At 40.0% G+C, this 20456-nt stretch overlaps 1 protein-coding gene across 1 annotated transcript; it reads left to right on the plus strand.

The window, feature by feature from the left end:
• Positions 1-1701: 1701 nt before the first annotated feature.
• Positions 1702-4655, plus strand: LOC111024165 (uncharacterized). Its single transcript, XM_022301781.1, has 2 exons — positions 1702-2253; positions 4317-4655. Exons 1-2 carry the CDS (start codon positions 1702-1704, stop codon positions 4653-4655), a joined length of 891 nt encoding a protein of 296 aa, XP_022157473.1.
• Positions 4656-20456: the final 15801 nt, after the last annotated feature.

Raw genomic sequence — 20456 nt, forward strand, 5'->3', positions numbered from 1 at the left:
AAAGTAAATAATATTTATAAAAATAAAAATATATACATCAATATTCAAATTAAACGTAAATTAGTGTCATGTAAGTCCATTGACTTCAAATTTAGACCTATTAGATAGGTAATCTATATGTATATCTATATTATATGTATATCTATACTATATTAAAAAGGTAGGATATTTGAAAAACATTTTTGGACAATAAGACCTTTTTGATTTTGATTAATTACAAATAAATAAACTCAAACTAAATTATATTAAAAAAAATAGAATATTTGAAAACATTTTTGGACAATAGTAGCCTTTTGATTTTTGATTAATTACAAATAAATAAACTCAAACTAATTTTAAAAATATAAAATTAGTAAATTGAATTGCACCAATATACGATATGGCATCTTCGTGCAACAAGTAAGTTGTTTTAATACCTTTAAAATAAGTTATGTGTTTTTTAATATGAAAATTTAATTTATTTTTTAACTGAAAAATTAACTACGTTAACAATTAAACACATAAACCGTTACCAATTTACTTATTATTGTTTTTATGATTGTACTAAAACTGATGACTATTAAAATTCCACCTAAAATATATGAATACAAGACATAGAATCAAACTTTCCAAATCTAATTTTATAGCAATTGAGAGAAGATGCAACGAAACATTGCATACATGAGAGAGGTTGATTTCGAACAAGAATAATACAATTGAGGAATGAGAAGGAGAAATGGATAACAAAGTTCGAAGTACGGTCAATGCGAGTTTCTCTCTTTCTGATTTGTTCGATTCTACGCATCTTTATTTTTGTTTTTACTACATTTGTTTTAAGTTCTTTTTCTATTGAAAAAACAAGATTGGCGAGGATCGCTACAAAAAGGGTAGTAGCGAAGCACCAGTGGGTAGTAGCGACGAGTACCAGTGTGACGGTAGCAAGCAATAAGACGGTGACAATGATGGTTGTGATTGAAGAAGACTAGAGATTGTGGGAGATGGACATTTGGTATTGGTTGCACAAAGAAATAAAATATGAGATTTTGAGAGAAAATATGGGTAATTAGAATTTTGTAAATATTGCTTTAATTACAAAATTATGGTTAAATTTTATTTATTTAATAAAAATACTATTGAATGTGATTGTCTATTTTTCTTTATTTTATATTTTTTTAAACATGAACTTGCATTAAAATTACTAAATGTCAAATATACACTTATCTTGTGTAAAATAAAAATAATTGAAAAATTATATCAACAATTCAATATATTCAATATACAAATATCTTTTAAAACTTTGGTTTGGTTTGAATAAACTGACATAATTAATCGACGAAACTAACTTGATTGTTTCAATTTTAGTTTATTAGTTTGGTTCAAATTTTTACACCTCAAAATATTATAATTGGTTTTTTTTTAAATGTCCAATTGAAAAATCCATTGACAAACCTAGATTTTTCCAAAATATTATACTTTATCATCATAACTATATATAATTGAATAAGAATTTAAAAAAAATCACATACCTCTCTTCATTGGGACTTCATTTTCGGCCTTTTGTTGGCTATTAAGACTCCGACCTGATTTCTGAATTGGATTAAGGCTTGTATTACGTCCCTTATGTTCTCGGTTTCTTTGAGTGGTGCGCTTGAGGGGTACTTTCCAGGACGTCGTGACTTGCGTCAAGGGGATCATTTTTCCCCATACCTTTTTGTTATAGCCATGGAGGTGTTGTCTCGGGTGTTGAATAAGGCGCCGTCAGGATTTCGTTTTCATCCGAAGTGTGAACAAGTTGGCCTGATGCACTTGTGTTTTTTAGATGACTTGATGATTTGCTCGTATAGGGATCAAGGATCTCTATCTTTTATTAAGGATGTGTCGGTTTCTTTTGAAGATTCGGAAGAGCTCGTTTTCGGGATGGGCCTCCCTGTTGTGGAGGAGGATAGGTTGGCAGCTTTCTTAGGGTTTTCGGTGGTGTCGCTCCTTGTGCGTTATCTTGGGGTTCTGCTTCTTTCGCGCCGGATTTCTCATCATGATTGTAAGCCTTTGCTTGAGCGGATTATCTGTCGTGTTCGGAATTGGTCGGCTAGGATGCTTTCTTTTGCTAGCTGGTTGCTGCTTATTCGGTTGGTTCCGCAGAGTTTCCAGGTCTATTGGGCTAGTGTGTTTATCCTTCCGGCTCGTGTTCTTCATGATGTCGAGCAGATTCTGCATTCTTTCTTGTGGAAGGGGCACGAGAACGGATGGTCGGGGACTAAGGTGGCTTGGTCTGAGGTGTGTATTCCTTTGTAGGAGGGTGGTTTGGGTGTGCTCATCACCTGGCCTCTTGGAATTCTGCTGATATAATGAAGCTGCTTTGGCTTCTCATTACTCAAGCGAGATCTCTTTGGGTGGCTTGGGTGGAGGCTTATATTCTTCGGGGCGGGATTGTATTTGGATCATCCGTGCTTGCCTTGGTTCTCTTGGTGTTGGTGGGATATTGTTTCTATCCGGGATGCTTTTTGGCCTCTGGTTCAGTTTGCTATTGGAGATGATCATGGTTGTTTTGTGTGGCATGACACTTGACTTCCAGGGGGTTCGATTTATCCGAGGTTTGGTGACTGGATTATCTATGATGCTTGACTGGGTGTTTATGCTGAACGCACGCACTAAGCGTGGTAACAATTATATAGATGCAAGCGCACACCTGTCAGAGTAATATAAAATGGATGGAGTATCCAAGTATCGATCCTCAAGGACTTCTAAATAATTTCCAAACTCTGAAGTTTTAAAGAATAGTGAATGTTGAAATGAGTGATTCTTGTAAAATGGGAAGTGGTCACAAATAATGGTTTTGGATTTGGGATTTGGACTTATAATAATAAAACCTAGCCCGATTTACTTCAAGTTAGCCAATAAAGAATCAAGGACATGATAAGGATAATATGCATTTTACTTTAGAAACTAACGACTACGCTTTACTTATGTCTAAGCAAGTTCAAAGTCCTAAGACATTCCCTAATATGTCTATTATGAGATATATCTTAGTTTTAGGATGGAAATAGTCGCAACCTCGGGTTAAGGTCTTATGTCTAGGCTACTTAAGCGGAACCCTTATGTCTAAGGCGCTCCTCTCCTCGGTTTAACCACTCAACAATGCAATTAAGCAACCTTTTCAGTATTGACTTGTTAAGACTTACAGTGGCCTTCTCTAAATCCTAACTTTTTGGGAAAACATGTTGAGCAATGAATGGAAAGTAAAAACACTACTTCTTAGCAACCCTTTTTAGACATAAAAGGCTAACTATCCATAACCGGGCTAGAGACGGGAATTTAGAAAGACATATTGAAGAAAATACAGCAAGTAAAATGGTTGAATGTGGAATGCATGTGTGAAAAACAAACGTTAACTAACGGAGAGTTTTTATCGGGATTGAGAGCTTCGCCCTTCTCTTTCAAGCAAGGGAGAGTGTCACGTGCTCTTTCCTCCAAAAACACAACTCTCTTAACTAAAAATAAAGGAAAGGCAAAGAGAAGATAAGCAAAGTGCTAGATTTTTATATATTTGAATAAGTAGAAAATAACTAAGTACAAATGGAAACAAAACAAAGCTCAATAAAAGAATGTAAAGTACTCGGGATTTAAAAACCAAAAGCAACTAATGAAAGCAACTCAAAAGTACTTAGAAAGCAACAAAGAAACACTAAAAATGATCAAGAGAAGGAAGCAAGGCTTGATGAATTTGGTGGAGAAGTTGCTGGAATTTATAGCTGTGCAGAATTGGTTAGGTAGGTCCTAAAACGATGGTGAATCACCCATTTCCAACTCTTTTGACTGACCAAATCGTGCTCAAACTGATAGTGGAACACTTCTTCTACACGTATGCATCGGTTGGAACCACCAAAACGCATTGGAAGACGCGTTTCATTAAGGGCAAAGTTGGAAGAAAACCAGTTTTTCTGCAGGCTTCCCAGGCGCCTGGCGCCTCCCATGATACTTTTTCGTCTTTTTGCTTCTTTTGATTAATTTGCACTCCCAAATGGTCCTAAAATGTCATAAATACAATATAAGCCATCCACAAACCATAGTATATGAATTTTGCATGAATTGGAACTCAAACGATCGAGAAAAATCCGAAACAAAGCTGAAACATAGTAAAAACAGCATCTAAAACCTTCTTTTTACGCATGTAAACAAGCGTAATCAATGCTACTAGCTCGTCTCAGGCGAAGGTTGCTTATTTTCTGTTTCCCGATGGTTTGTGGCGTTGGCCTGGGGTGTCGGCTAAGCTTCGAGAGCTGGTTTATGAGGTTTTATCTGTGCCGGTTGTAGTAGGGACGGTTGATGTGCCCATTTAGATTTCGACATCGTCGGGTCTCTTTTCGGTGTCTAATGCGTTGGATGTGCTGCGGCCGGTTAGGCCTCCTGTTCCATGGTTTTCTTTGGTTTGGTTTGGTGGGAACATTCCGAAGCATTCTTTTATTGCTTGGCTGGCGATGCGTGATCGGCTTGCTACGAGAGATCGTTTATGTCGTTGGGACTATTCTGTTATGGTTTCCTGTGTGTTTTGTACTGGCCAGGAATCTTGGGACAATCTATTCTTTGAGTGCCCTTTTAGTTGGGAGGTCTGGTCGAGCATGATTGCTTGGGCTGGTTCTTCTCGCCGGATTTCATATTGGTCTACTGAGCTTCCCTAGTGTTAGAGTTGACTTTTTACGGCAGAAACATGTATAGGTAGGCCTATTTGACCATGCTTTTTTACCCATTTCTCATCATTATTTACCAAAAAGTACCACATATTATAAAAGTAGAACATGCATAGAACATTTCTGCATAAAAGTCAAATTATGGTACTTTACGAAAAATATGAGAAAAATACTGTAACGCCCCAGGAATTTCACCATTTCCAAACAGGGACCGTTACTAAGACTACCTAAAATTTTCACCTAAACAAGAGAATTATCTTCACAACAAAACTAAGCAATAAAGCTACCACGCTTCTCCTACGCTACTCTAATTTTCAACACTCACGAGAGCTTGAACAATTAGAACAACAACACTAAAAATTTAAGAGAAAATCACATCCTATACGGATAGACCATTTAATAACCGACTTCACAATAACCAAACCCTTCAAGGAAACCTTTACTAACTATAAACCATCCACTAAATGAACATTAACATCTCGAATGGCAATGAAGCAAAAAAACTAAATCAAGTACGATCAACTTAAACAAATGTATTCATAAATATCCTAAGTAGGTTACAATCCCGTAGTTCAAGAAGCTAACAAAATTAATGCTCTAAAAAGAATAATGAATCGGTAATCTTACAACATCCTTTAGACAATAAAACTAAACCAAACAAACCACTAACAACTCAACTACAAGATTAAATAGCCACAACTATCCTAACTAAAGGAAATTAATTACACGCAGCATGGCTAATGGTCTTTCCGATCAAGCCTCCTCCTCGCCATCACCATCCCAGGAGCTAGCTTGATACCTGCAAACTGGAGGGGAAAAAGAGGGATGAGTACAAGCACAGTACTCAGTAAGCAGCCCTTATCTGAAGGGTCACGCACAAACGGCATACTTATCAAGAAACAACGTGTCATGCTTATTAAAGGATCAACACACACACATCATGCTCAACCAAATCATGAAACATTCATAGTCATGCTTTTCATCACATTATGCATCCAAACATAGACACATTCTATAAAATTCGGTGACAACCACAACCAGGAACACATTAACTACCAATCTCTAGCCTCCCTAACCTTTCGAGTACCTCTATGCTTATCACAGCTATCCTAGCCTTCCACAGTTAACTCCTTTCGAGTAGAGTCGGCCCCTGACCATTTTTATCCAGAGCCCCGACACTGCTGCATCGGCCCTCGACCATTTATACCCGAGGCCCCGATGACTTCACCATCTATTGGCCCTTGACCATTTATACCCAAGGCCCTAATAGTATTCCTTTCAAAAGACTCCTCGCATCGACCCTCGATCATTTATACCCGAGGCCTCGACACTCATCCTTATCCAATATTGGTGTATCGACCCTCGACCGTTTTTACCCGAGGCCTCGATACCCAATTAGTGGCGTATCAGCCCCCGACCATTTATACCCGAGGCCCTGACACCCACCCATTCAATTTCTCCAAGAATCCAACTCTCACCAGAGTCTTACTATATACTTTCTTAAGCCACTACCCTTGCATCTTTCAACTCACAAATACAATCCAACATGCTTCCACAACATAGACAACTTTCTAATAATGAGATAATAACCCAATCATGCTTAATATCCAACATCATTATTTGACAAGCATTACTAAGTATAATAACTCACAATACACGCCGAACAATTCATGCATATCCAGGCAACAAACATTACCACAGCAATACTCAACAGTTTGGCAAAGTAGAAATCTCACCATTTTCATCGACAAATATCCAACACTACTCCAAGTAGATCGACTAACACAACGAGAATTATTTAGCACAATGACGTAACAAAATTAGCGTTAAACGCCATAAAAAAAATCAGCACGTTAGAGACCATTTAGCATACATTAACACACGCACACGCCCCTTGTCTACTTACTTTGTTATGTCTCAAAACTCCCACAAGAGTCCTACTTGCTACTACGCCATGCCTCATGCATCAACAATCTCATAACAGTCCAATATGCGATACACCAAAATGATCATATGTAAAACCAATCAATTTAAATAGTCCAACGTGATCCGACGGCTCCAACAGGCTTCGTTCACAGAAAAGGCACAACCAACAACTTAACCAAAATATAATTGATAGATATCCAGCATACATCAAACACACCCGTCTTCTCATAAATATTCAATATACTTTTGAAACAACAGATTATAGTACCGGTATACCAATTTCATCATGAAAACCAATTAGAACATAACAACAATTCAATCATAGTCATTCAAGATTACTTGGCTAAAATTTATTCACACAACCACATAATTTTCCCAATATATATCAACAGTTTTATCAACAATGACGTTTGCTAAACGATAACAACGACAAGCAACATGCAAATATCACGCATGGGCACACGAGCAAACAACTATATCATATCAGCAAACAACAACCAATCCCTCCAGTAAGAAACTACTTACACAAGGTCCCAAACTGCTACTAAGCTCGTCGAAGGGTTCCTAAATCCAAAAGCATCTAAACTTGATTAGAGTTCATACTAGAAACAATTAGTTTGCATCGAAAGTAAGTTTAGATGATCCGTTGCCTACTATCTCACCATAAAACCTCTTGGGTAAGGAGTGGGTCGACGCTGAGGAGGTTCGGGTTCCCAAAATCGAGTTCCAAAGGCCAAAAGCTTGCTGCTACGACGCCAAAAAGTGATGGGTAACGCTGACTTGGGGTCCGATTTGAGGTTGGTCAGCGCCGAACCAATGCCGAATAGAGTGGGTATCTTGAGTTGAGCGTCGGTTGAGTGTGGGTAGGGGTCAAAAGTTGTTGGAACGAAGAAATCCTCACCAATCCGCCAATGTTTTCGTCAGAACCATAACACAGGTCGTTGGAGACGCAGATTCGTGTGCTGGCCACGAAATAAGCATCGCCACCGTTGGGTTCGGGGTCATCGAAGTTGCTGGACGCAAAGAGAACAACACTGTGGGTCGTGGGTCATCGGGTTTGGTGCAGACCAACGCTGGAGGAGCTGTCGCGCACGAGGCCGCCGGAACCAAGACGCGCCGCCGCGAAACTGGTGCATGACGTCAGAGTTGCCGCGAAACTGGTGCAGAAGCCGCCGCTGTCACCGGAGGGCGTCGGGTCTGCTCGTGGAGGGCCGCTCGTCTTGGAGAAACGCCGTAAATCGACGTTGGCCGAGGCTTCCAGTCGCTGCTGCAGGAGGATGTCGGCCGCTCGAGCTGTTTTGCTGCCGTTGTCGAAATGAGTCGAATGTGCTGCTGTTGCCGTGACGCCGTGAGGCGCTGAGTCGTGAGGTTGCCGCCACCGTGGAGTCGCCGGAGAAGAGAAATCGGGGGAGTGCGGCGGCTGGTTTGGGGAAGAAGAGGAAGAAGAAATCGGGGGGGGGGGGGAGAGGCCACTTAGGGTTTTCTTTGTTTTATGTTTATTTTATTTAATTTGCTTTTAAACCAAAAAGCCCACATTACCAATTTTTAAAGAATCCTTTTAATTAGTTTTTAAAAATGAAAAGCCCAACTCCCAACTCTAATGGAAAGCCCATGGGCTAGAGGGAACTAGAATTCTATTTTCAAATAGTTCTAACGACCCAAAACAAGAAACCCGAAATTTCACGTTAGTAGTTAAAATAAAACTCACAATAATTCGAGATAAAATAATTAACTTCAACTCTAAGACCCAAGAATAATAATTCAAAGAAAAGTAGAATTTATGAAGGAAAATCCTAAAACCCCTGAATTTAAGATTTAATTAAAAATCTCCTACACGGTCGAGAACTTAAATTATCTTAATCCAATGAAATTAAACTTAATTCCGAAGTTAGAAGATCCAAGAATTAAAGTTATCAACTTAGGGAAAAATCCAAAGACACTATTTATCTCTTAAAATAAACGAGTCAAAGAACGCGGGGCGTTACAAATGCGGTCAAAATTAGAAGAAAATAATAGTTTTCTATTTTTGCATAATTTCGCCCAGCACATTTTTGGAGAACAAATTGGCAAAATTCATGTTTTGATTAATGAAGGGCAAGGAGGACATTTCCCACATGTTCAAACCAACTCAAAACCGTGACTCCAAGTCCAAGAGGGTTTGTTAGGTGAATCTTAACTCATTTCCACCTAAAATGGTGGGGAGTTCAACCAACCCAAGGTGCTATATAAGGAAGTCATCCCTCCACTTGCAAATCATCCCTTCCAAGCTCGTTTTCAGCTTCATTTACATTCTCTCTTCGTTGTAGAACTCGTTCTTAGTCTTAGATTCAAATTTTAGTTATTATTTCCTTGTATTTTCATACTTTATTGCTTTTAATTCAAGTTCTATCATTTGTTCTTCGTTTATTCTGTTATTCTTAAGTTCTTTAGTGTGTTTACACTCCCCTCACGCTCGAGAGAGATTAGGGTCAAGTTAGAACTCATTGTACGGTTCATTTATTCGTTTTAATTCAATGAAAAATACTTCCTTTATGTTTTTGTGCATTTTCTTTCCTTTAAAAATGTTCTAAATTAGTTATCGGCCTCTCTGTGGAGTGCCTTAGTCAAAATGATTTGATTTTCAACACGCTTGAGATTTGCACAGAATTACACCTGACACATTTTTTGGTTGGTTTCTAAGAACTTCTCTTTATGTCCTTTTTTCTATTTGGCCAGTGAGAACTTGATTTATACAATAAAGCTCAACCCTAAGAAGGGTGAATTAGGTAAAACATTAGGAAACCAATATGGGATGTGACTTAGACATAAGCGCATAAAATATGGTTCTAGACATAGACCCTTTGACCTATAATGCATGTGAGTTGATAGTTATTCTATAGGATTGTAACTGTTGATGCAGAATTTGCCGAGGCACGGATGACGACCTGGGAGGTCGGCCGGTAGCTCTTAGAGCGACTCAGGGTACCTGTAAGGAGGAAAACCACTTCGACGCCCAAGTTAGTGCAGAGTCTGAGCTCAATAGATCAGTGTCAGACAGATTTCGTACCTGGGTACCGAAAAGGGTGGTGTATTTATAGCGGTCAATGGGGTAGATATACATCCTATCTGGATATAACCCTGCTCGGGCTGGGCTCCCCCAAGTAACCTCCGGTCCCAGCTGCGGACCGGTCTGTTCCCTACCCCATGGAGCAAGTTCAAGTGTTAGGCTTTCCCTGGCAAAGTTCTTGAGGCCGACCTTACAGGTCGGTAATCTGTGGAAATTAAAGGCAGGTCGGTTGTTAACAGTTTAACCCTCCAACATTGGCCCCCTCTCAGGTCGAGCGATGGGTCACTCACCTGAGGGACGTCGAGGGATAGCGGGCGACCTGTCCTGGTCCTTGTTGTCGAGCTATCAGCGGCGACGTGGACCAATCCATCTTCCCGACAAGAGCATTTAATCGGCGTCGCTGGGCTTCACGTCGGATGCACCCTTCAACGTGCTCTTGAGCACTTAACCGTCGCCTTGGGGAGGCGATCTGAGCCGCTGTTGCATCCACACAATTGTGTTGACAACACGTGCAAGTATACACGATTCATCGGTTGTAGTACGTAACGAGGTCGTATCCACAGGGATTTTTTGTTGTATTGTAACGATAAAAGCAGATACCAACAAATAAAAATGTACAAGGTTTGATATCTATATTGTCTAGAAAAAATAAAATAAAGTAATAACAAGACGACAGAAACTTGCAGGAGACAATACTTTCGAAGCTATCAACACAAGAAAGCAGTAGCACAGAAAGCGATAACGGGAGAATAACAGATATGGAAAAGGCGGGGAGATTCAACATACTGTCACAAGTTATCAACCTACCCTCTAGCATAGCTAACATTTATTACTGCTCAGTTCGACTCGGTTCCCTTCCGAGACACCCCAATCATGAGTAAGTACAATCCCCGTTGCTAAATACCCAAGCATTAAACCCAAGCTATAGGCATGATTAGGGGACCCCATTCCTGAGTATCCCTATAGCTATAGAAAAGCGCTAATCACAAGCAAAACAAATCAGCACCCACAAGCTCTTCCTGGTCAATACAGAAGCTAGCATACATGAAACAGCGGCCAACAGTAACGTGAAGATTAAGAAATGAAATCAGATTTGCTTAAAAATAAATGTAGTAGCTAGAGGTTCGGTCTCAAGTCAGTTATAGCATGTAAATCTCCCCAAAAATGGGGTTTAGCTCATAATGGGTAAAGAAAACAAAATGGAAGAAGAAGAAATACAACCCATAGCAGAAAAATAGCGAAATAACATAGAAGAAGAAGCAGTCAGCTCGTTCCAGTAGGCGAGCTTCTTCTTTCTGGCGTCAGCTCTCCTCCCGAAAATGGGTTTATTCTGTTCTCTTGTCTTTTCAGCTCTTAATTTTTGTCTCTCTTGGGATCTGCATGTCTGTCGGCTAGGGCAACATACTCTTTAAATATCGGGTCCCATTTTTAGGGCACCCGACTGAGGATTGTACGGACATAAGTGAATCCTGTGTTTTTGAATTAACTGTACGGACACTCATGCTCTGACATTGCAATGCTCCAGCATTTATATGCTCTGTCTTTAAAATGCCTTGACTTCTCTACTCTGGTTCAGCACTTCCTTCTCTTCTTAGCTCTTCTTTAAAAACCTGTGCAAAAGAACAACAAATATGAGAGTTTATGTTGTTTTTGGCCAAAGTTCTCGAGACTAAGGATATTTAGCTAGGAATTTGGATTTGAACACTATTCGTGCTAATTATGACCTAAAACCGACATACTCTGACATTTTAATGCACATTTTCACCCAAATAATCACAAGAATAACTCTCAATAAAGGAGGGGCTAGTAGCCCGCATCCAGAACATAAAAAGGCTGCAGAATTAGCAAGGGCTAGTAGCCCATGGTTGAAGAAGCTCAAGTTGGTAATGCAAGGGCTAAAGGTTTAGGCTAGTGAAAGGAGATTGAGAAAACAATCCCTAGGAGAAGTTAAGCCTGAGGTTGGGAAGTAGAAGAAAGCTAGAGTTGGGCTGAAAATAGCGTCTTCCAGAGCGTGAACAAACCTAGGCTGCTTTCATTTCTTTGCTCCAGCTGAAGCACTATAGCAGAGTATGTAAGTTCTAGCGTTGATGATCAAAGTAAAAGTTTGAGGCATAGGGCTGGATGTTTGAAGTGTAGGTTTCTAACATTCTTCTTTTGTGAACAGAGGTAAAATGCATGCTCTTGCTTGAAGACAAGAAAGATTTTAAGTTTGGGGGTGTGATAACTCTAAAAAAGAGAGTTATTATGGTATTTATTTGGGTGAAAATGTGCATTAAAATGTCAAGGTGTGTCGGTTTTAGGTCATAATTAGCATGAATAGTGTTAAAATGTAAATTCTTAGCTAAATATCCTTAGTCTTGAGAACTTTGGCCAAAAACAGCATAAACTCTCGTATTTGTGGTTCATTTGCACGGATTTTTAAAAAAGAGCTAAGAAGAGAAGAAAGTGCCGAACTAGAGAAGAACAGTCAAAGCATTTTCAAGATAGAGCATATAAAAGCTAGAGCATAGCGATGCCAGAGCATGGAGTGACCGTACAGTTAATTCCAAAAAACGGGATTTACCGTGTCCGTACAATTTTCGGCTGGGTGCCCTAAATTTAGAACCCGATATAAAAGGGGCGTGTTGCCCTAGCCGCTGGAGAGGCAGATCTAAAGGAAGACAACATTTGAGAGCTGAAAAGACCAAGGAAGGGAATATACCCATTTTCGGGAAGAGAGCTGACGGTAGAAAGGGGAAGCTCGTCTGCTGCTTTGCGCTGACTGCTCTTCTTCTCTGTCGTTTAGCTAATTTTCTACTATGGGTTGTATTTCTTCTTCTTTCATTTTGTTTTCTTCACCCATTATGAGCTAAACCCCATTTCGGGAGAGGTTCACATGCTATAACTGACTTGAGACCGAATCTCTAGCATGCTACATTTATTTTTAAGCAAATCTGAATTTATTTCTCAATTCTTCGCGTTACTGTTGGCCGCTGTTTCATGTATGCTAGTTCCGATATTGACCCGGAAGGGCTTGTGGGTGTTGATTTGTTTTTCTTGTGATTAGCGCTTTTCTATAGCTATAGGTATACTCAGGAATGGGGTCCCTTAATCATGCCTATAGTTTGGATTTATTGCTTGGGTATTTAGCAACGGAAGTTACTCATGTTTGGGGTGTCTCGGCAGGGAACCGAGTTGAACTGGGCACTAATAAATGTTAGCTACGCTAGAGTATAGGTTGATAACGTGTTAAAGTATGCTGAATCTCCCCCGCCACTTTCATATCTTTTAATCCTCCATTATCGCTTCCTGTATTGCTATTTCGTTGCGTCGATACCCTTGAAACTGTTGTCTCTTGCAACTTCTGTCGTCCTGTTATTCCTTTGTTTTAGTTCTTCTAGATAATATTCATACTCAACTCTGTATATTTTTTAATTGTTGGTATATGCTTTTATCATTAAAATATAAACCAAAAATCCCTGTGGATACGATCTCGTTACGTACTACAATTAACTATTCGTGTATACTTGCACGCATTGTCGACATAGTTGTGTGGACACAACATCAGGCTAGGTTCGAGAGGAGGAGCCAGTAGGGTCAGGGGCGTTTACTTGAGGGCTGGCAACTGGAGGAGGCGGCGGTAGAAGCTCAGAGTCAGCCGGAATGTTCTCCGAGCTGATGGGGCTTTGCTAGGCAGGGCTCTATTCATCAGAGGCATCCGACGAAATGGTTTCAGCGGCCTCCTTGAAGTCGCCGCTCGACTTATAACTTGCTGAGAGTTCCAGCTTTAGCGCTCTATTCTTATTCGCCTTGTATTTGATTCTAGACATTATGGATTAGGGTTTTGGGAAGAAGATGAAGGTTTTGGGAACTTAAAAGGAGAAAGGGGAAGTACGGTTATGGTGCAGAGTGGGGAGAGAAGAATGAGGGAGACGTGGGTTTTAAAGAAAAACAGAAAGTTGTTGTGGCCCATTAAAGAAAATATCTCCCACGATTTTCTTCCAATTAATGGAAATAAAATTTCCCCCCAAAATGAAAAATAATGTCCCCCCAAATCTTTAGTAATTATGATATTTTCCCAAAAATTGAAGGTTTTACTTACTTCTCTCCTTGGAAGCCGAAATTTGCTATAAATACCTTTCTGTACGTCTGCCACGCCTTGACGCTCTCACCTGCCTCGTCCTTTCATGTCAGCGACGTCACATCGTCATCACTGTATGCCTTTTTTGAAAGTTATCCATTCAACTTGATTTTTAATTATTTCCCCCCTAAAAACCAAAATGAAAGCCGATTAAAATTCAAAATGGCAGATAAAACAATTAAACATCTAAATTTCTAAATTCAAAATTGGAGTAAATAAAATAATTAATCATTAAATCCTGCTCTCTTTATTGCGTTGTTGGTTCCTCAGTCCGTGGCCAAGTGGTGAGCTTCAGCATCTATCACCACACTCTCGCCAAAGAAATGCTTTAGCCTCTGCCCATTCACGTAAATTCTCTTCTTGAATCCATTTCTTGTACCTGTACTGCTCCATGTGGGAATACATGTGAAACTAAAAATGGACCTGACCATCTCGATTTGAGCTTCGCTGGGAAAAGTTTGAGTTTTGAATTGAAAAGCAACACTTGCTGTCATTTTTCAAACTTCTTAGGATTGATTCTTGCATCGTGCCATCGCTTTGTCTTTTCCTTATATAACTTGGAATTTTCGTAAGCGTCTTTGCGGAATTCTTCGAGCTCTAGCAATTGTAAGCGGTGAACATCTCATGCCGTAGCATAATCCAAATTTAACTTTTTCATAGCCCAAAAGGCCTGATGCTCCAGTTCCAATGGAAGATGGCAAGCTTTCCCAAAAACTAATTTGTATGGAGATGTGCCCAAAAGCGTCTTGAATGCTGTGCGATAAGCCCATAACACATACGTCGTCCAACTTCATCGCCCAATCTCTTCGATTTGTGCTAACCACTTTTTCCAATATGCTCTTGATCTCTCTATTAGATATCTCAGCTTGCCCATTTGACTAGGAGTGATAAGCTGTGGATACTTTGTGTCTGATGTTATACTTAGCAAGGAGAGATGCTGTAACTTTGTTGATGAAGTGGGAGCCTTCGTCACTGATCACAGCTCTGGGTGTACCAAATCTTGTGAATATTTGCTTGTGGAGAAACTTTGCTACCACTTTGGCATCACTGTTGGCGCATGCCACTGCCTCGACCCATTTTGATACATAATTGACCGCTAATAAAATGAAGAGGTTTCCATTAGATGGAGGAAATGGTCCCATGAAGTCCATGCCCCATACATCAAAAAGCTCCATCTCTAAGATATATGTGAGAGGCATCTCTGACCTCTTGGAAATATTTCCAACTCTTTGACATTCATTGCAATGCTACACTAGCTCATATGCATCCTTAAAAATGGTGGGCCAAAAGTATCCGCTCTGGAAAACTTTTGCTGATGTGCGCTACCCTCTAAAGTGGCCATCGTATGGTGCCGAATGGCATTTAGCTAGCACCTGTCGTGCTTCAGCATTGGCGATGCATCTTCTTATCACTTTATCTTGGTCAATCCTATACAGATATGGGTCATCCCACAAATAAAACTTACTATCATTCAAAAACCTTTTCAGTTGTTGCTTGTTCATGTCTGCTGGCAGAATTCCACTGGCAATATAGTTGGCTAGATCTGCAAACCATGGTTCCTTATCTTCATTCAGAACTCCAATAGCCAACACATGCTCATCTGGGAAGGTCCCTCTAATTTTTGTCTCATGCTTGGAGCATTCTAGAGTAGGCAGCCTGGACAAGTGGTCAGCAATCAAATTTTATGTTCCTTTCTTGTCTTTGATCTCTATATCGAATTCTTGCAGTAGTAAAATCTAGCGGATGAGCCTCGGTTTAGCATCTTTCTTTGTCAGTAAATACTTCAGAGCAGCATGGTCTGTGTAAACAATCACCTTTGACCCTACTAGATATGCTCTGAATTTTTCCAATGCGAACACCACTGCTCAAAGCTCTTTCTCTGTTTGTGGTGTAATTAATCTGTGCCTCGATCAAAGTTTTGCTGGCGTAATAAATCGGATGCAATAGCTTCCCTCTGCATTAAGCAAGAACTGCTCCCACAGCATAGTCGCCGGCATCGCACATTAATTCGAAAGGCTGGTTCCAATCTTGAGTTGTTATTATCGGAGCATGGGTGAGAGCATACTTCAGCATATTGAAAGCCTGTAAACATTCAGATGTGAAGTAAAATTCTTTATCAATCTCAAGCAAAGAACAGAGAGGTTTAGAGATTTTTGTAAAATCTTTAATAAATCTACGATAAAAACCAGCATGCCCCAGGAAACTGCGAATGCCCTTGACATTCATGAGTGGGGGCAATTTCTCGATTGCCTCGATCTTTGCTTTGTCCACTTCTATGCCCTTCTTGGAGACTCTGTGCCTTAGTACAATTCCATCTTGCACCATGCAGTGACATTTCTCCCAATTCAGGACTAAGTTTATTTCTTCACATCTTTGCAACACCTTTTTCAGGTTCTCCAAACATTCTGCAAATGACTTTCCAAACACCAAAAAGTCATCCATAATCACCTCTACCACTGATTCTACCAAGTCAGAAAAGATAGCCATCATGCACCTCTAAACGTTGCTAAAGCATACAAAGCTCGAAGGGCATCCTTCTGAAAGCAAATGTTCTATAGGGACATGTAAAAGTCGTCTTCTGCTAATCTTGAGGAGCAATTGTAATATGATTATAACCACTGTAGCCATCTAAAAAAAGTAATACGCTTGACTTGCCAGCCTATCCAGCATTTGGTCAATGAAGGGGAGAGGAAAGTGGTCATTCTTTGTGGCCTTGTTCAGCTTGCGGTAATCCATACATATACACCATCCAGATACTGTTTTCATGGGTATTAACTCATTCTTTCGTTCTACACTACAGTCATGCCTCTTTTCTTAGGCACACTTTGAACTTGACTTACCCACTCGTTATTTGAAATTGGATATATGATTCCTACATCCAACCACTTGATAATTTCTTTCTTTACAACCTCCTTCATAGCCGGATTAAGTCTACGCTGGGGCTCTATAGAGTTGTTGCAGTTCTCCTCTAGCACAATCTTATGCATACAAAAGCTGGGGCTTATCCCCTTGATATCAGCAATAGTCCATCCAATTGCTCTCTGATGTGCCTTGAGTACACTCAACAACTTCTGCTCCTTTTCCAAGGATAAGTCCGCTGCTATGATGATTGATAATGTCTCTGATGAACCCAGGTAACCATATTTCAGATGCTGCGGCAATACCTTAAGCTCCAGCACGACGGCTCTTCAATAGATGGCTTAAGTAATCTAAGCTCCGGGTTTGTGAGGTCTAAAGACTCATACATTCTCTTCATAAATCCTTCATTGGCATTCATGCATTTTGACTAGACATCTTCTAGTTCCTCTTCAAATGCGTCGACAAGACTTTCAGCGTCAACTGCTTCTAGATGCTCCAGCATAGCTTCTGTTTCCAACTCCTCCATTAATGCTTCATCCAATATCTTTAATACTGAGCACTCTTCTGATTCAGTTATGCACCGAGAATTTAACTTCTTGATCGTGCACACGCATTGTCAGCTCTCCTTTGTGGACATCTACCAAAGCTCTCCCAGTTGCAAGGAATGGACTTCCAAGAATAATAAGAACCTCTTTATCTGCATCATAATCCAAAATTAATGAAGTCAGTAGGGTAAATAAATTTATCTACTTGTACCAAAACGTCTTCAATTTTTCCCTTTGGATGCGTAATGGATCGATTTGCCAGCTGCAATGTCACTGTTGTGGGCCTTGCTTCTCCAATGCCCAACTTGTTGTAGATTAATAACGACATGAGATTGATGCTGGCGCCCAGATCACATAAGGCAAGTCCTATATGTTGTCCTCCAATTGAAATTGGTATGGTAAAACTCCCAGGATCTTTCTTCTTTGTACGAATTTTGCTTGTGAGTATAGTACTGCAAGCTTTTATCATTTGCTACAGTCTCATACTCTCCCAGCGTTTTCTTCTTTGTGAGTATCTCTTTGAGGAACCTCACATAATTTGGCATTTTCTCTAGAGCTTCCATTAACGGTATGTTCACGTACAGTTGCTTCAAGACATCTAAAAACTTTTTGAATTAAACATTTTGCTCTTTCTTCTGCAACCGTTTAGGATATAGTGGCACTGGCCTGTATTCTGCTAGGGCATTTTCATGCTTTGCCTGCTTCCTTTTCTCGGGCACTCTGTTCTGTGTAAACCCTGTCTCAAGTGCTATAGCAATTACTGGATTAACTGATTTATTGGATGTGTTCTAAACCTCTTTTGGTTGTTCAGCTATTTGCTCTGGTGGAGTAGGTACAACGACTTCTGCTGGCTCACTGTCCTGTTCTGATTGAGTTTCTCCTTGGTCAAAAGTAGGTTTCTTGATCGATGCTGGAGCATTTAGGTGTGCCGGAGGTAATGCTTTCCCACTTCGCAAAGTGAGGGCCTTGCATTGTTCCTTACCGTCTCTCTTTGGCACTTCTGTATCACTAGGTAATGCTCCAACCAATATGCTCTTCAAATCCGTAGCTACCTAGCCTACTTCCAACTCTAGGTTCCTTAATGATGCAGCCTGACTTTGCACAGTGGCGTCATTATTGGCCATGTATTGCTTCATCAGCTTTTCCTATGATGCAAATGATCCTTCTGATTGCTTATGTCCTACCATCTGTCCTTGATTCACAAAACCAGGAGGATAACTTACCTTCTGCTGAAATGCTGGAGCATTGAATGTTCCAGCATTGTGTCTTCCTTGATTGTCACTCCAACTAAAATTGGGGTGATTCCTCCAACCAGGATTGTACATATTCAAATACAGATTGTTTCTACTATTGTACGGGTTCCCCAAATAATAAACTGACTCAGGATTTCCAGGGCAGTTGTTATAATGGTGGTCTCCATCGCAGAAAGAACAAGAAATCCCTTGAGTTTGATTGACATTAGCTTAACAGCTGACGCTCCAACTGAACTTTGCTGCGTCATACTCCTCACTACCAAGTCTGTTAGATTCTCAATCTTTGAATTCAATGCAGTATATGATTCAGACTTAACTAGCCCCTTATTTGATTTTCCTTGAACAACTCAAGGATCAGACCATGAGTGATTGTTTGATGATATTCTTTCTAAAATATTGAATGCTTCAGCATAGGGTTTTGCTAGCAAAGCCCCATTTGCGGACGCATCAATTACTAAGCGTGTGGCATCATCCAGACCTTTATAATATGTCTCTATCTGGATGCATCTTGAGATCCCATTCTGCGGACATCTCTGCAACAATCGCTTGAAACGCTCACAGGATTCACTGACTGATTCTCCAGGAAATTGCTGAAAATTGTTGATCTCACTGCGGTACTTAGCATTTTTGCTGGGTGGGAAGTATTTCATCAAAAACTTCTCAGCCAAGTTATCCCAACTTGTAATAGACTATGAAAGAAGAGACTCAAACCATGTTCTGGCTTCATCTCTAAGTGAATATGGAAATAGCTTAAGCCTCAGCAGCTCTTTGCTCAATCCTTCGTCCTTGAATGAATTACAAACTCCCATAAAGAATTTTAGATGCTAATGCGGGTCCTCCGTAGCATGTCCAGGAAATTGACCCACTGTCTGGAGCATATGAAACATCATTGGTTTCAGCTCAAATTTGGAAGCTTCAATTTTTGGCTCCGTGATAACTAGGTTGAAATTGTAAAATGTCGGAGCTGCATATGCTCTGACTTCCCGGTCGATTTTGTCTGCTAAGAGTACAGCATTGAGAGGGGGCACTGCTACATCAGGGTTAGCAACGATAGAAACCCCATCTACTATTTCCTCTATCATTCGGTCTTATAGGCGCATTGGGTTGAACTGGCGGATTCATTCTGTCCATGTTGGCTGCCGCTTGTTGTCGCCTCTACTCTCGTATATTTTTGCAGAAGGTACGCTCTATTTCGTGGTCAATAATATATTATAATACTTTGTAGTCATTCATGCACCTTGCAAAAACACTAAGCAAAATACAAATGTGAAAACAAGAAAAATCACTTCAGCATCGTATCTACAAATATCAATGTTAAAATAAAATCGCAAAAATCCCCGGCAACATCAACAAAAACTTGTTGTGTCCACACAACTGTATTGACAAAACGTGTAAGTATACATGATTCGTCGGTTGTAGTACATAACAAGGTCGTATCCACAGGGATTTTTTATTGTATTTTAACGATAAAAGCAGATACCAACAAACAAAAAAAATGTACAGGGTTTGATATGTATATTGTCTAGAAAATATAAAATAAAGTAATAACAAGACGACAGAAACTGAGACAATACTTTTGAAGTTATCAACACAAGAAAGCAGTAGCACAGAAAGTGATGACGGGGAATAACAGATATGGAAAAGGCGGGGAGATTCAACATACTGTCACAAGTTATCAACCTACCCTCTAGCGTAGCTAACATTTATTAGTGCCCAATTCGACTCGGTTCCCTTCCGAGACACCCCAATCATGAGTAAGTACAATCCCCGCTGCTAAATACCCAAACATTAAACCCAAGCTATAGGAATGATTAGGGGACCCCATTCCTGAGTATCCCTATAGCTATAGAAAAGCGCTAATCACAAGCAAAACAAATCAGCACCCACAAGGCCTTCCGAGTCAATACAGAAGCTAGTATACATGAAACAGCGGCCAATAGTAATGCAGAGATTAAGAAATGAAATCAGATTTGCTTAAAAATAAATGTAGCAGCTAGATGTTTGGTCTCAAGTAAGTTACAGCATGTAAATCTCCCCAAAAAT

The sequence above is a fragment of the Momordica charantia genome (genome assembly GCF_013281855.1).
Source record: "Momordica charantia cultivar OHB3-1 chromosome 4 unlocalized genomic scaffold, Mcharantia_2.0 BLBB01000004.1, whole genome shotgun sequence".
NCBI lineage: Eukaryota > Viridiplantae > Streptophyta > Magnoliopsida > Cucurbitales > Cucurbitaceae > Momordica > Momordica charantia.